Genomic DNA, 16,139 nt, shown 5'->3' on the forward strand with positions numbered 1-16,139 from the left:
GTAAAATTTTGCAACCTGGTACTGCTGGGCAATGTTTGTGGGTTCGTTGGGTTTTAATAACTACCGGGGCACCCTGTGTTGGCAAAATTCGCCACCCCCCCCCCCCCCCCCCCCCCGAGGTGGGATGACCCAGCCCGGCGAGGGGGAAAGGATCTAGTTCCTCAGATCCTCATCAAATTTCGTTTCATCTTCTCTTGAGACAGTGGGGCCTCGAAAGCTTCTAGCGCTTCTCACTCGTCTCTTCTAGAATCTTGCCGGAAACGGTAAAAAAGAAATGAGCCATGACGAAAATATAGCTTCGTCGGACCCCTTGTCATCCGGTCATTGATCCGGTGAAATCCTCCCAGCCATATCGAATGCCAACAACAACCCTGACGGGTCCCCGCAGCCATGGGTCTTTCTTGGTCTTTTCTGAAGTGGTGTGCGGAATTCTAACACATACACTTCCTGGCACACATGTAGGTACAGTACCTAACCAAGCGCCGAAAGCGCACTACTTACGCCATGCCAAGGAAGTATGCCGCTAATGCGTGGTTTTTTCTAATGATAGAAATTCTCATGGCCCGTTAAATACCTTCTTACTAATGCATGGTCTAGCGCGCGCTGTGAGTATACTTGGTACGTAGCTTGACAGTAACAACCGGATAGGCCTGTTGGGTAAGAGAAACTTGACATACCGTATTATCAAGAATTACGAATTTGTCCTCATACAATGAGTGATGGGTTCGAATGATCACCTGTTCAGACAGTTACGTTATGTAGAAACAAACGCTCTCTCTCTAATCTGCATACAGAAACAACGTCGGGTTTACGTGGACAAATCTTAATTGTTGCTAATTAGGGAATCCGTCGTTGCTCTTCTCTCTGTGCCAGTCCCAGGATACGTCGTGTCGCGGTTCGTTCTTCGCTAGCTAAGTTAGACATCATCCATCCGGGGTTCGGATACCGTTACTACCAGGGTGCACGCCGCTCAAGGGCACCCCGGCTCTAGCCGTCTCTTTACCCAGTCGGGACAGTAACCCTTTCATACTAGTCAAGACATAGGCCGCCTAAGCAACATCTGGGGAGTTTCATATGCATCCGATGATGCTACTTAGGCTCACTTGTCTGTAGTGATGAAGTTTGAAGTTGATACATTACCCGGTATAGTCTTACATGGAGGCCATCGTTGGAACATACGGACCACTCCAACTCTTCCAATCAACCAACCATGGTTGGCATTCGCCAATGGTCAGCCCGGCGGTCAGCTTGAGCCCGTACCCACGCCAGAGAACATTTCGATCCTTCGATCCTTCAACTCTAGTTTGCTGACAGCATATAAGTTCGGAATAAATTGAGTATCTCCGTGTCCATAGAGCCCCAGGTGTGAGTAAGACGGGGCAACTCCTAGTTTAGAGGGCCCACGAAAGTGTCAAATAGAAACTAGACGCACATTAGGTCTAACAGGAGCCTAACACGGAGCAAGTGGAAAGTGTATGTATCTATACCTGGTGTACAAGATCAAGGCTAGGGTTGTGATAATTTCTTGGTGGACGGGATTTTTACCCATGCCACATGCTAGCGCCCCTGATTCCCCGGTCCTTGCCGCGCGCAGGTGATCCTAGCCAGGAATGTCGTAAAGTGGTCAATGATGGAAAGCAGGGAAAAGGCGAGCAAGATGGTAATATCTCCCGACGTCGTCCGCTCCGAGAGTTTCAGATACTCATGACGTTTCGTTGGCAAAAGTACTGTGCACTGTACCCAGTTGCATAGTCCGTCTGGAGAAAGAAAAGTTAAACAAAGTGGCCGATGGATACTGTGACTAGGCTGCCTTTATGATGCCCTGTTATAACCGCATACTAGCTTACGTATTACATATGCACGCAAGGGGAGATACCATGGTGCATGAACCCGCGGTGCATGAAAGATAACCAGAACCGTGGTCTCCGTCGTACTGTATGTACGTAGAAATAGCTATGCAGAGAAGCTTGTGATCTGCAGGGTACGCAGTCCCCAACTTTTCGGCTCTAGGTACAAGAGCGTAAAGGTACCAGGTTGCCCGATTACGGCGGGAGAGCGAACTCTTGTAATTAAAATAGAAAAAAAAAAAAAAAAGAAAAAAAAAACCCGACGCGTGCGGCTTCAAGGGGCGTTGGTACGGCGCATGTAGATTCCTTTTTTATTTCGTTTAAAGATTCAGTTCGTAGACGAGATCCAACTATATACTGTGTTTCTCTTATTGAGGAAAACCCCGATGGAGATTGTATGCTCTCAAATGACGGCGCGGGGAAAGTATATCGGCGGCAACGAAGCCATTAATGAGGAACTTGGGGGGTCGCATCGAGAATGCAACGCTCGCACGTTTTTTGAGTAGCAGTGAGCAAAGCTAAGAGCAACATTCCCTGCACGTGGGAGGCACAGCGGCTTATTTATTCCAAGGTAGCGTCCAAGGTAGCGTACATGGAGCAGGATCGGTGACGATCTACACTAACAGAAACTCGCATGAAGTCGGTTAGAACGCCCCCTCTCTTGGGTAGTAGTCAGTGAGGGGAAGATAGCAGCCATTGGCCTATGCGCAACTTGAAACAAGACCTGATGAGCAGTAGTGTTCGCCGCTGTTTCACTCCTCCTCCGACAACGTTCACGTGGAGTGTCCAGTTTTTGTATTTGTCGGCCGCGGTCGGATTGGTCGAGGGCCTGTGTCGTCAATAATGCGAATGATGAAGAGGTGGACTAAGCAGTAGCAGGACTACTATGCCAATCCAGGCCCAGCGCAGCCCAGGTAACAGTAATGACGCCTTGGCTGGGACGGTTTGGCGACAGTATATTCCAGATTGTCCACAGCTACCGGTAGGTAGCTGATACCAAGCACATGGTCGAGACCACCAAGCAAGGCCAAGCAGGGGACTGTAAGTACTGTATGTGAAGCAGCAGCAAGACCAGGACCGAGACAAGATGCCAAGGCAGTGTACGTACGATATTGCGACACAGAAACAAGAAAAGGTACAGGGCGCGGGTGATCGCCGCTGCAAGATGGCAGAGCGAGGAACTCAGTAGGACACGTACACGTTCATGTACCGAGCCGGTGTGTATGGAGGAATAAATCAAGTTCGCTTATGCTTCGATAGTCCCCAACCTAAGCCCTACCTATACTCCAGACACCAAACACAGGCTAATCTACGGATACTATACAATACAAGACGCAGACGCAGACGCAGTCATCCCCCGAGCTGGCAGCGGATGCGGCCGCTCCTCGCAGTGGTCGGTGGTCAGCGCTGACGCCAGGTCCACTGCATGAAGAAGGGTTTCCCAACGGTGTGATACCCAACTTCCAGTAGACTTGGCGAACCCGCGTGGCACAGCAGCAACCTCTCCGTCCGCCGGTAACCAACCAGCTGTACGGAGACCAGAGCTGAACCTAGCTTCAGCCAGTCACTCGATGCAGCTCTGGCCCCCCTCCCTCCCCCATCTCCCCTCTCTTCTCTTTTCCCCTGGCATGGCTGAGTTTGCTTGCTTGGTTGCGTGCATGCTCGTGCCTGTGTATCCTGCTAGTTCCCATTTTCGACATGACCATTATTACATTGTGTATAGAATTAACAAGAGCCTCGAGAATCATATATCCGTGACACACGGACGGGTCGCAGCCAAAGAAAAACACGGCTTGCAAGGCAGACGTGCAGCGCAAGCCGATGAACCAGCAAATCAAACGAGTAACTGAGTCAGTGAGAGAGTGTGTGCGCGGGACGAATGGCGGAATTGACGATCTTGCTGCTGCTTATGATGATAAGCAAATGAGTAAGTGGGTGACTGCAGAGAGGGTGATGAGAATGAGCATGAGCGGGAGTGTATGAGCCAGCAACACTCTAGATGCTACCCTCATTCCCCGGGTTCCCTTCTCCACAGCGCATGAGCTCTGCTGAGCATATTCCGAAACCCATGTCGCATATGGGATTGATTGACTTCTGACGGGTTGCGACGAGGTCAGAAGAAGCGAGTGTAAAGGGGAAGAAAAGAAATGTGGAGGGTAATGGACTCTCAAGTCAGCAAAGAGCTGACGCCGGAACCGGGACTTGTAGGATAGCAACTGCGATGCCCTCTTCTCTCTCCATTCTTTTTCGTCTTCCGCCCTTCCTCCCTGATTGTTTGTTCGTTGCTTGACCCTTTGTCCCGCGTGAGCGTCCGTTCGTGGAGACGGAGGATTTCCGTTGTAGGCCACCCCCTTCTGGGATGGCTGCAGGAGAAAGTCCCACGACCCATCCAGCAACCTCTTTGCCTCCTTTCCTATACCCCTTCCAATCTCTTCTCCATTTCTGCCCCCAATCCCACTCTAGCTTGCGGTATTCGGTCTCAATGGTGGCTTCCGCGCGGTCTGTTCTTTAGCATCTTCCACTTTGCAAGTCTCGTCTTGTACATCTTGGCACTAAATACGACATATTTGAGTCAATTACCACATTACAACGCTCGGGACCGAAGACTGCTTTCTCTTTTCCCCTCACGTGTGTATAGAATTTGAGATTTTGATATTTCGCGGGGGAGTATGATATAGTGCAACTTGGGATCCAAGAATAGAATGCCGGTTTGGGACTAGGGATTAGTGACTTACGTAGCGCGAAATCCGTACTCGGTCTCCATTATTACCACGACGTCTTTGAGTGGTCTCTTCTCGTCCAGATACAAACGCCGAATCGTCTCTTGGTGTCTGTCCCAGTCTTCTGGCGTTGCCCAGTTTGGGTGTCTCGAGTACTCATCCTGTACATAGTCTTCCTGTGCGTACCCATTACACAGGTTATCGATCGACATAGCGTGTGAAGGCATTCCGAACTTTGGTTCCCTTTTTATAGATATCGACAGACCGTCGGGATAAGTCTGTGGCGAGATGTCAGGTTTAAAAGGCCTTGTTTGCTTGTTTAGTCTTAAACTATGCCAGGGAGGAAAAGCAAGAACATAGGTGCATATGCCACTAGTGTTGAGAAATAGGGTATGTGAAGTATATGAGTTTCGAGACGCTTTGTATCTGCCCTGGTTGCTGGTTGCTGGTTGCGTAATGGATGCACTGCTCAGAGGTACGCCGAGAGCATCGTCTACGGATGCTTTTATACCATTACTTCAAACGAAGCTTTCTAATCATCTCGCGCCTAGTGTTATTTTGAATCGACGCCCTGAGAGTAAACTCGCACAGCCACGAAAGAACCTTGCATACGTACTACTGACTCTGTAGTGAATATTGTTGTTGGTACTGTACAGTATCGTTACGTCTACACCCCAGCCTGTTACCTAGCTCTTCAGAGCGTAGGATTTTGCCAAGCGAGTCATGGCTGACGGGGTGCGTTGCACGAGTTCTGCAAGCACCTCAGCTGCAGACAGATTCCCTGTGCTTGCCACGATACACACAGGGTTCCGAGACGTACAAGGGTAAGAACGAATCCTCTGTTAAGCAAGCACGTTTTTGGCATGCACCCACAAAACCAAGCAGGCTCGGCAGGGCAATTCAGCGCAGGGCGGTTGTCACCTGGTTGATGGAAAACAACACCGGATACTGGATACTGACTGATTGGACTAGCAAGGGTCGTGACTGATCAGAGGGAAACTCTTCTCCTTTCACTAGCTAGTGGGGATACTAGTGACAGACGGGCAGAGACGGGCTCTGTTGCGAGGAGCGCCACAACGACAAATTGCCCTATCCAGGGTTTACTGGAATGGGATTTGTCAAACACTTGATCCGGATTCTATTACGAAAATTCCCTGTGCCCTCACCACCCTTTCAGTGAGACCGGCGCACGCCGTTGCCTTCTGATACAGTACAGTAGATGTTCTGTATTACGGCATGACCAGAGGATGAGGCGAAAGCGGCTGAGAGACTCTACAGTGCTGCTAAACTGAGAGCACACGCTATTTGGTATAAGCATCTCAAATGATCGTGCTCAATCTGTATCACGGCTGTGGCGAAAGCCGAAGAGCCTCTCTTGCGAATAACAACAACATGCCAACGCCGCTTTTGCCAGAAAGAGCCGCTTCGGAGGCTCTTTCTCAGCTGTCAGAGTGTGTTATGATTCATCGATCACATCAGCCTCCCATCCGAACAACCCGTGGGTACCAGCGACACGACAATACGCCACTCACGTCTTCATACCCAGTAGGGTAAACAATCATTGCCAACTAGATGAGCCCGCGCAAAAAGAGACCGCTTCGGGCCACACTCGCTCGCCCATCAGCTCCCTCTAAGGACTCAGCTCGTTAATACACCAACGACGGAAAACAGACCCTAGGTAGCTATCACCTACCCAGGTACCTTATCAAAATAGAGCACTTGTGAACTACGAGGAGCTGGTTAAGCAGAAGGTAGCCGTCTTTAGGGACGTATGGTCGCATCGGCTACCAACGCTAGGTTATAGCCGTTCCAAAAACTCCAGATACCGCAATACACTACATCATGCATATGCACCCCATTTCTGAACACTAACCAGTGACGTGGTACTCAAGTATACCCTACTCGTGTGATCAGTCAAAGGATTGTCTCGTGTTATAATTAGGTCCATGTCGCTTGCAGCCACGTGGGTGAGAAACCAACCTAGTCCTATCATCATCCCGTACCAAGTTACTCAGTATACTAGAAAGCGGACTTGAAGCGGATTCCCAAGGCAACTTCTATACACCACGCTCACTCGGGCCCTTTGGCGTCTCTAATTTGATCGGCGGCCACCTTGGTGTTGTTAGCGTAGTATTGTTGACAAACAGTTGTTACTTCAGAGCCATTTGGACAGCTGTATATCGAATGAAATATAGGCACAACACGGGTTGGATTACCTCGGACGATGATATCGCAACGAGTACAGCAACGCAGGCTAGTAACGATGGCCCATTGACAGAACCCCCTATAGCTCTGAACGCAGGGGTTCCCACGAGCTCGCATCCGATACTACCTAGTGAAGCTCTGGGTTTCTGCAAATGGTTATGTCGACCGCTAGCAAACTAACGATAACAGCTTACGTGCTTAGAAAAGGATTCAATCGAGCCGTAACCAGCCAGTGAGAAGCTTGAGTACTACGCACTCGATAACCCCTTTCAGAAAGGGGGGCATGGCACTAACCTTTGGGTTTGGCGATTCAGTTTCTAATTGATGACTGTGTGTATGAAGGTATCAGTCGCGACAACAGACTCTCGATCAAGATACTTGCCATCCCACTGTCACATTCAGGATATCGTGCCTACTCCTGGTCTTGAAAGATGTGGAAAAACATGTCATCTTTCGATCATGTCTCGCTTGCTATTGTCGTAGCCCCCAAGGCACGGTCACCGATCTACAGGTCGAAGAAGAGTTACCGTGCGACCTGCCGCCGAACCTCGGCCAACGTGGGGTCCGTTGCGGTCTCATATACCGGATGAGTGGCATTTGGTGATACTGTTCAATCATGTTATGTTTTGTTTAATTTTTTGGCCCCCCTCTCAATGTCTTTCCGCTCTAAGCTTGAGTGGCCCAACATCGTAGGTGGTCGCTATATGGCAGACCGCGCTGATGCCAACTCATACATACACGCGCACGCAACAAACATCTACACGTAAATTTATGACGTTGAAGGTGTCGTGTTAAGGTCATGGCCGAGGCTATGTCGCAATGTCTTACTTGCCATCATGATAATACCGCCGATAAGGCTCCTAAAGACAACTCAGAGCCAGGCCTACAGGTAGGGGAGCAGCATGACGATCCGACTTTGAACTCGACACTGCTATATTAAGAAGTCCGGCGTCCAATGTAAACAAACCAATATCGGAAGCGGCAATGTGGCATATGAACTACTGACGAACAACTCATCAATCCAGTTCCGAGAACAACCCCTATTGCCCCCATTCGTATGTGTTGGTTGTATTGTTTCGTAGAGACGTAGCATAACTCTAATGCATGAACTCCAAGTATATGTCACTGTTAGGTCGCAGCGTGGTCAGTCTTAGTTTCCACTCGATGCCTCTGGAAATATATCGGTGATCGTCCAGCGTTTGTTGTTGCGCTAGAGCGTCACGCGGAGAATTAGAGGCCATGCGTAACAGCACTCGATCGCCATCTCGTAAAGGATTCCTATCGCTGCGACTGTGGAGGCGGTGTCAATCTAAGACATTGAGTAGGGTCTGCCGATAACCGCGCCCCAAGTCGTCGGCGATTTTTGTTGTTTTTCTTTGAACTTCAATGTTACCAGAGATTCGGGAAATTGTCTACCCGAAATAGAGTGTCCTGACAAATATCTTCGCGACTCCCGCCTGGCTTGGGCGTGTGGCCGTCTGTCCCGCAATGGCAAGAGCAATTGTCTAGTGTCATCGTCTTAGAGCAGCCATCCTCCTCCTCGGGCTCTAAGTCCCGCCGCCTGAATCCTTCCAAAATTTCCCCTCACATGGACCGGGAATATCGGTTAGGGTATCTACTCCGGAGACACTATCATATTCTTAGACATGGTAATGACAGTGCCCATTCCATAGCTATTATCTCGAGTTAGTTATTCTTTACCAAGCATTCCAAATCATTCGAACCTCAACCTCGAAATAACGAATATTCTTGATTAGAAACCATACAGTGGCTACTGGGAGGTATCCCAATCAGCTTTGAATATCTGCGGCCGCCTCCGATGTAGGATTTTCTAGGATGGCCTCTCTTCATGTTGGTTCCTTTGAATGTAACCGATCGGAATTTCAGTTTCTAGTAAAGCTCGCCAATTATGGACGAGGACGGCATATCAATAGCCGTAAAAGGAGTCTCTTGGCTTATTTTGTAGATCTATCATATTATTCAATATCAAGGGACACATACTAAGGCTGCTATCAGCCTTTGGTGACTTGACAACCCATTTTCTCCAAAGACTGCTCGCTTCCACGCAGTTGAAGGGCCGCGGAGGGAAATATGCTTTACGAGCTTACAACAGAAACAACTATTACAGCACCATTCACCAAACAAAGTAATGATACCCTTCTCCGCATATCTGCCATCCAGTGAATCTATTAATCATCAACCCTTTTCCTGTTATGCTACGATGGTGGATTACCGTTCAACTGCAAATAGGGGATCCTCGTGAAAAAATCGCCGAGAGCTTGCTCCTCCGTCTGATCTCCGCATCTATACATTGGTAACAGGGTTCCCCACGAATACCTATCCACCCATACATGAGACGGTTTAAATCATATGATATAACCGAAGTAGGCACCAAACCTCACAACGGGGACAAAATCCAGTGTTATCCCAATCAGTGTTTTAGATCCGTTTCTTCTCCTTGAACAGCGATTAATACCTCATTTCAATCTGGATGCCACCGAAAATTTGTGCAATACCAATTATAGTTTATGGAACTCTGTAGCACCTCGTTCACATATATCATTTAAAGGCCTGAGATGTTGGCTTTTAGGACTCGGACTTTTTGGGATCCGAAAAGGAGTCGTCATACCCTTCGCCACGAAAGCTGGCTATGCTCGTCATGACTGATACATAGCCACTCTGATTGAGCAGCAGATTGCATTTAAGCTTGAAACATTCTTTCCGAAGGAATAGGACACACAGAAAGCTCAAGAAAAACATACCGAGAAAAAAAAGGTGCGAAAATTAGAAGATAGGGGAATGAAACTACAGCCAAGGCAATAAAGTTGAAAAGTCATCACATCATATCATGACACAGAAAAGCAAGCCACACTTTATATTTTTGAAGCTAGGACTAGAAATCCTTAAGCCCATGCATGAATCTACAGAGTGCGTAATATTATGTGGCTTAGTCCCTACAACCGAGTTCATATGGTATAAGGAGAGGCCAAGGCGCTGTCTGATATACCTTAGTCTGGGGCCCTGATTTCTGCCACAATGAGTCAGAAGACCCTTCCACTTTCACAAGATTCAATTCAAAATCCAAACATGGTTAAAATTATGTCTGTATTTCAACTTTCGTGTTGCTTACCTGGGTATTTGCCGCTTACATGATCACAATATCGTAGACTACTTTTATTCTAAACCCTTAATACAGAAAGTCTTTAGAAATCCAGGAATGAAGATATTCAATCTCTCTAAGATTAACTGTTACCTAACGATATCTAAATAAATTTATAGATTACATAATACGTATCGTTTTCCCTACTTCGTGGTGTCTGGCTCGCGCTCTTCTCACATAGACTATGAACCAAAAGGCCCCAATGCTCCATCATTCCACGTACTAATACATGGCACCAATTAAACACGGAGACAAGAGAATTGAAAGACAAAATAAGTCAAGGAAAAATAAGCAACCCCAAAGGGTTCCCTCCATTAGTCGAAACTTACAGCATCACCACCTGAACTTTCATATGATGGGTTTAAGTAACAGGCTCAGCCTGTTAGGTTTAGGCTAATGCTGTCAACTTTGAGACTGTAGACAAGCTTGGTATGAGTTACCGGATCTGTTAAGCAATTACAATTGTATGGTAGCTAATACACGCAGTTCATGCCATCAATCTGATTGGTCGGTTAGCTCAGTTGGTTAGAGCGTCGTACTAATATAGTATCATCATATACTATACTAAGTGATGCGAAGGTCATGGGTTCGACCCCCATACTGACCAGTATTCGGTTTCTTCTTTTGATAATCTTCATTATGAATAAAAATATTTCCTTTTTCTCCGTCTGGAGATAAGATCCAAGTAGTCTTCTCGGCGTTCACGAATACAGTAGCTCTAAGTGGCTTACTCTCTCTAGGTTTGGCAAGCCGTTGCAAGCTTTTAGAACTGTATTCGGTGCCGAGTTCACCCAGCCCGGCATATGCAGCAACATAGTTCATGTACTTGGTTTCCGGTTTGAACAAGGTGATGATGGGGAAAGATGGCCTCTCGGTTTACCCCCCTGTACTTTTATACCCAGTATGAATAGCAGATGGATACGTTACCGACAGTCAACGGTGTCATCCCTCTTTGTATTGGTTGCTGGGTTAAGCTCGAGATGCTGAACCGAAAAATTGGGTTTGTTTCCAGGTATTTCGGAGTACATAGGCTTCAATTAAACTTGAGCAAAGCGTGATCTCGGATATCCCGGACACGGCATGGAGATGACTCCGGTCTACCACGGCCTCACCAAAGTTGGCTTGCGTGTACTATCGGCGAAGAGAAACATGTGAGAGGGGGGGTTTCCCTTCCTTGACCACTCACATTCGGAGGTCAAGTCTGATTTCAAGAACAGCTCTACTAGCCTGCTGCAAGGAACTTCGCTGCCCGGGCCACTGTCTGTTCTACATTTCGGTCGGACCGGCGTCGACATGAATCAAAAGTAGATACAGGTGGCGACCCATTATCTATCAAGGTTGGCCAGCGATGATGTGGACGGACGCTACAAAGGTACCTGTGAACAAGGGATACCTTCACATCCGATCTTTTTGGGCATGGACAATAGTAAAGGTTTCACCATATGGCAATAGTTCCCGTAAGTTGCGCCTTGCTTGAGGTAGTTACACATGTCGAGAATGTTGCGTCATTTTGAGGATTGGCAGGTTCGCTTTGAAGAGCTACGTGGCTTATGCTTTCCCTATACCAACTTTGATAGTAGTTCAATGTTTCTTAACGTGATCGATACGCCGTTTCTCTTGCCAATACTATGAATCTTGACCTTGAGAGCGTTGTCCATGTTCAAGATTATCTTGCGTGCCTCATTTTCATCGAAGGTTTAATTGAGATTCCGAAGTCGTTGGAAATAAGGTGCTACTGCAAAAGCCACCCCTTTACTCTATTGACAGTGGACAATGAAGAGACAGTTGTTTAAGGGGGTCGCTCTAAGCTACTTGCTCAGTCAATTGCGTCAGCCGTTGAAGATAGGATCGGGAACGGCAGATAGCAAGCCAATACGCTAGGGATCAAATGCTGTATTAGCTGAAGTACAATGCATATTGAAACTGCAATCATGGGGTACTATATCGATACTTGTTGTTACGCGAGGGCCTCGGACGCCCTCCCACACGCCATCGAGGACATGGTTGCTAGGCTCAACGAGTTGCGCCACTGCGTCCAGAGCTTGGAGAAGAAGGTTGCCATACCAGCTTTGACTGAGGAGGTCAGGCTGGACGAGGAGGCGTACTTGGACCTGGAAGGTTAGGACTCAATCGATTCCTCTATTGAGCCGTATACTACCTACTTGGCTGCGACTAGCCTTCTATTCACTCTGGGACACCCGCTTCGGACACGAGGGCAGTCAGGGCGCAACGGAGTATTCAATCGATTCCACCTCTCTCAACCATCAAGGGCGCACTACCCCTACACATACCCAGAAGGACCGATATAATTCCCCTTAGAGGTCTCTGTGACTATATCTCCCGAGATGTCCGGCGGTTATTTATCTGCGCATTCAGCACGCCAGAGCAAATCGTAGACGAAGAGTATATCAGGCTCTCGTCCTTTGCTACGGATCGTAGCACCGAACAGTCTTCAAATAGGTAGTACGTACCCCTTGGTACTAACCTCACGATGGGTACGCAAGGAACGCCCGCAGTTAATCAGATCTTATTCTGAAGGGACCCTGATATCAAAGCCTCCCATAGCATCGTGACCTCGTATCTGGAAGATAGTGTAGTTAGTAAGCGCGTGTGAAGGCTGAAAGCGCATAACCTATGATTCGGGTATCTACTGATTTCCGTCTAATTCCAATGATACATATCCTCTCCGTCACACGCAAGTGCAATGGGAACATTGGAATAACTGAAACACAGATACCGACTGCAAAGCAGTATAGACGCTCGATTTTCAACTCAATATTGAAGACTGGTTGGTGTCTATTATCATAGTAAGCAATCTATGGGATGAATGTGGTTGGAGGGTAGGTAGGTATACTGGACGTTGATTGATTACCAATATAGTAGTAAATACATCGCCGGAATTGCATCACTTGCGGATGGACTCCAGCGTAAGGGGTCGGGTATGGTAGTTGGTTAGAGCGTCGTACTAATGCAGCATTGAATTGCATCAAGTAAATGCGAAGGTCATGGGTTCGACCCCAATACTGACAAAGTGACGATAGCTTTTGTCATGTTCTGTTCTTTTGTTATTTTTTTCTTCCAGATGTTCCACAACCTCACTCACTCTAAGAATTAATATCTTTCTCCTTTTTAATTGTAATAGATTTCTTTACGCTATCTTTTTCAATAAAGCTTATATAAAAAAGTAGGTAGGAGGTTATGAAACTGCTATTAGGTTAATTTAATATATCTTATTCAACATCTACTTCACTTCCGACAACCTATGTAAACACAAACCTACTTCGTCGATGAACACGGAAACATAACATATGATAACCATCAAGACGAGACGAACGAAAGTGACCCATAAAGCGAATGAACTTGAAAGCTCATGAGATTCGTGACTATATCATTACATAATACTCCTACCCTACCCCATACCAGTAGATAAAACAATACCCAGCCTAGACAGACATCACCCAAACAGTGCATTTTTCTTCATTCTCTTTTACAGCACATTGCTTCCACCATAATAGATACTCCTATAATTACACGCCCTCTCTACAACTTGCTCGCAGGCGCCGCGTTCCCAACGGCCGTGATCTCATTATACAGCAACGTAGTCAAGAAGTCGGCGTAGTCCTCGCCCGTGACCTGGCCCGCGAAGTACTGGCTAGCGAGGCCGAACTTGTGGCCACTGGGCGCCTTGGCGGCGAGCGCGTCCGTCTGCTCCTTGAGGAGGCGCAGCGCGTAGGCCTTATCGACGCGGTGGCCTTCGGCCGTCGTTACGCCGTGGCGCACCCATTGCCAGAGCTGCGAGCGTGATACCTCGGCTGTGGCGGCGTCTTCCCTGTTGTTGGTGAAAAAGAAAGGAATTAGCTACTTAAACGATACGGATAGGGTGGGTAAAGTATGCTGCCGAGTGAAGTACATCCTACAGAATGTAGGCAAGGTGCAGACGGGAAAGGGGGTGTAATATCACGTACATGAGGTAGTTGATTGGCACGCAGCCGATACCCCGGATCCAGGCCTCCATGTATCCAAGACCGATGGCCAGGTTCTTGCGGATGCCCTCCTCAGTGATCTTGCCGGGAACATTCATATTAAGCAGGTCACGGGGGCCGATCTTGACGTCCTCGCGTCGTACGAATAGCTGGTTTGGCGTCGGCATGTGCTCGTTGAAGATGTCGCTGGCGATCTTGGCGAGTGCTGGGTGGGCGACCCATGTTCTATAAACAGTAATGTTAGAGAATCAAGCTACTGTAGGATATATTTGTTTCCAGTCCCTGTTCGTGATGGAAAGTCTGCGGGCAGAATTTCTTGGGAAAAGGAGGTTCGATAACGTACCCATCGTGACCCGCACGAGCTTCGCGCAGTTTATCGGCGCGTACACCCTCCATGGCCTTGTCATTCGCCGCAGGGTCATCCTTGATAGGGATCTGTGCGGCCATACCACCCATGGCATGGACACCACGCTTGTGGCAGGTCTGAATGAGAAGCTTGACGTAAGCATCCATGAAAGGCACGGTCATGGTGACGCAACTTCGGTCAGGGAGAACGAAGTCGGGGTTGTTGCGGAACTTCTTGATCGTGCTGAAGATGTAATCCCAGCGACCACAGTTTAGACCGGAGCTGTGGTCACGCAGTTCGTAGATGATCTCTTCCATTTCGAACGCCGCGAGAATGGTCTCGATCAAGACCGTTCCACGAATTGTGCCCCGGGGCATTCCGATGTAGTCCTGAGCAAGGTTGAAGGCGTCATTCCATAGACGAGCTTCGAGGTGTGACTCCATCTTGGGTAGGTAGAAGTAAGGGCCGTATCCCTTACTTTGGTATTCGAAAGCATTGTGGAAAAAGTAGAGACCGAAGTCGAATAGAGAACCAGAAATGGGCTCTCCGTCAACTGTGACGTGCTTCTCCTCCAAGTGCCATCCTCGTGGTCGTACGATTAATGTCGGTAACTTGCGGTCATTTCGCAGTTTGTATTCCTTCGGACCCTGCTTGAAGTCCACCTGTCGTCGTACAGCGTCGTATAGATTTACTTGACCGTTAATCATGTTATCCCACGTCGGGGCGCTCGAATCTAGAAAATTTGTCAGCCTCTCGTCGTTTGCCTCTTACTGTTTGATGCATGTATAACTTCTACCCGGGGGGATTTCCACCGGTGACACGATATTGATTGTTGGAATACCCATCTAACCGAAAAACTCCGATGCGAGAAGTACGCCTTTTCCCTAATTCGAAGAATATATCAAGCATAAGACGAAAAGTAACATACCCTCGAAATCCGCCATATATGTCCAGACATCCGAGTTCAAAGCATTTACGACCATCTTGCGGTCAGTGGGACCAGTGATTTCGACACGGCGATCGACAAGTCCCGGAGCGGGCGGCGCGCCCTTCCATGATGGGTCCTCGCGAATGTGACGGGTCTCGGCGAGGAAGTCTGGGAGGACGCCGCGGTCGATCTCGGCCTGCCGTATCACTCGGCGCTCTAGCAGCTTCTTGCGTGTGACATTGAAAGATCGGTGCAGCAGGGCCAAGAATGCTAGCGCCTCGGGTGTGAGGATCTTCTTGTGTTCGGGACCTATGGTCCCTGAGACGGAGACTCCTCGTAGGATGGCGTCGGTAGTGGCCATTGTGTGTGATTTTTGGTATGAGAGAGAGAGGTAGTGGTAGTGTATAGGCGCGTATGCGCGTGTGAGCCCCAATTCCAAAACGAAGACTCGGTAAGATTAAGTGAAGTATAGATCTATCACTTTTGATGTCTAATGCCTTGGCAACGCTACAGGAATGTTCTATAACGAGTTAGTGATTGGCGCAAGTTATCTGTGTAAAAGCTCGGCTTCGAGATACAGATCAAGATTAACTGAGGAATTTCTCAGCCTGCCGTAGAAAAGAGGGTATGTACCTTGAAACCACTTCAATGACTCGAGGGAGGGGGTAATGAGGTGACTATATAACTACGAGTGTGAGTGCCAGTGTAGGACGTTTGGTACTAGACAAGGTGAATGTCGAAAATGACAGGGGAGGGCAAAGCGATGATGTATATGTATGTGTGTAGGTGTATATGATATGTAACTATATGCCGGTGCTGGACGTCTGCTCGGCTTGTCACAAAAGAGAGCTAGGACGAACGGACAAGGTTGTTGACTGGGCTCTTTGGTGGCTGGATATGATGGTATGATGTTATAATAGGTAGGTATTCTGAGTTTCAAGCTGGGGAAA

General features: G+C 48.1%; 3 protein-coding genes and 2 non-coding genes across 5 annotated transcripts; 3 read left to right on the forward strand and 2 right to left on the reverse strand.

The window, feature by feature from the left end:
* Positions 1-4,019: 4,019 nt before the first annotated feature.
* Positions 4,020-4,779, reverse strand: F5B22DRAFT_650969 (uncharacterized protein; the record flags this gene model as incomplete). The annotated part of the gene is made up of 3 exons (XM_047979395.1): positions 4,020-4,348; positions 4,476-4,563; positions 4,618-4,779. The coding sequence occupies 3 exons, from the start codon at positions 4,777-4,779 to the stop codon at positions 4,020-4,022; spliced, it is 579 nt and encodes a 192-aa protein (XP_047826384.1).
* A 5,659-nt stretch (positions 4,780-10,438) lies between these two features.
* F5B22DRAFT_t175 lies at positions 10,439-10,539 on the forward strand. The gene has a single exon. It is a non-coding gene; the product is annotated as a tRNA-Ile (tRNA).
* Positions 10,540-11,863: 1,324 nt separating this feature from the next.
* On the forward strand, positions 11,864-12,251 carry F5B22DRAFT_650970 (uncharacterized protein; the record flags this gene model as incomplete). Its single annotated transcript, XM_047979396.1, has 2 exons — positions 11,864-12,050; positions 12,109-12,251. 2 exons carry the CDS (start codon positions 11,864-11,866, stop codon positions 12,249-12,251), a joined length of 330 nt encoding a protein of 109 aa, XP_047826385.1.
* A 615-nt stretch (positions 12,252-12,866) lies between these two features.
* Positions 12,867-12,961, forward strand: F5B22DRAFT_t176. Its single transcript has one exon. It is a non-coding gene; the product is annotated as a tRNA-Ile (tRNA).
* A 182-nt stretch (positions 12,962-13,143) lies between these two features.
* Positions 13,144-15,966, reverse strand: F5B22DRAFT_474127 (malate synthase, glyoxysomal). Its single transcript, XM_047972180.1, has 4 exons — positions 15,190-15,966; positions 14,259-14,994; positions 13,898-14,140; positions 13,144-13,761 (listed from the first exon to the last, which is right to left on the reverse strand). The coding sequence occupies exons 1-4, from the start codon at positions 15,548-15,550 to the stop codon at positions 13,473-13,475; spliced, it is 1,629 nt and encodes a 542-aa protein (XP_047826386.1). The 5' UTR covers positions 15,551-15,966; the 3' UTR covers positions 13,144-13,472.
* Between the last annotated feature and the right edge of the window lie 173 nt (positions 15,967-16,139).

Source organism: Xylaria bambusicola (genome assembly GCF_022495145.1).
Source record: "Xylaria bambusicola strain CBS 139988 unplaced genomic scaffold F5B22scaffold_61, whole genome shotgun sequence".
NCBI lineage: Eukaryota > Fungi > Ascomycota > Sordariomycetes > Xylariales > Xylariaceae > Xylaria > Xylaria bambusicola.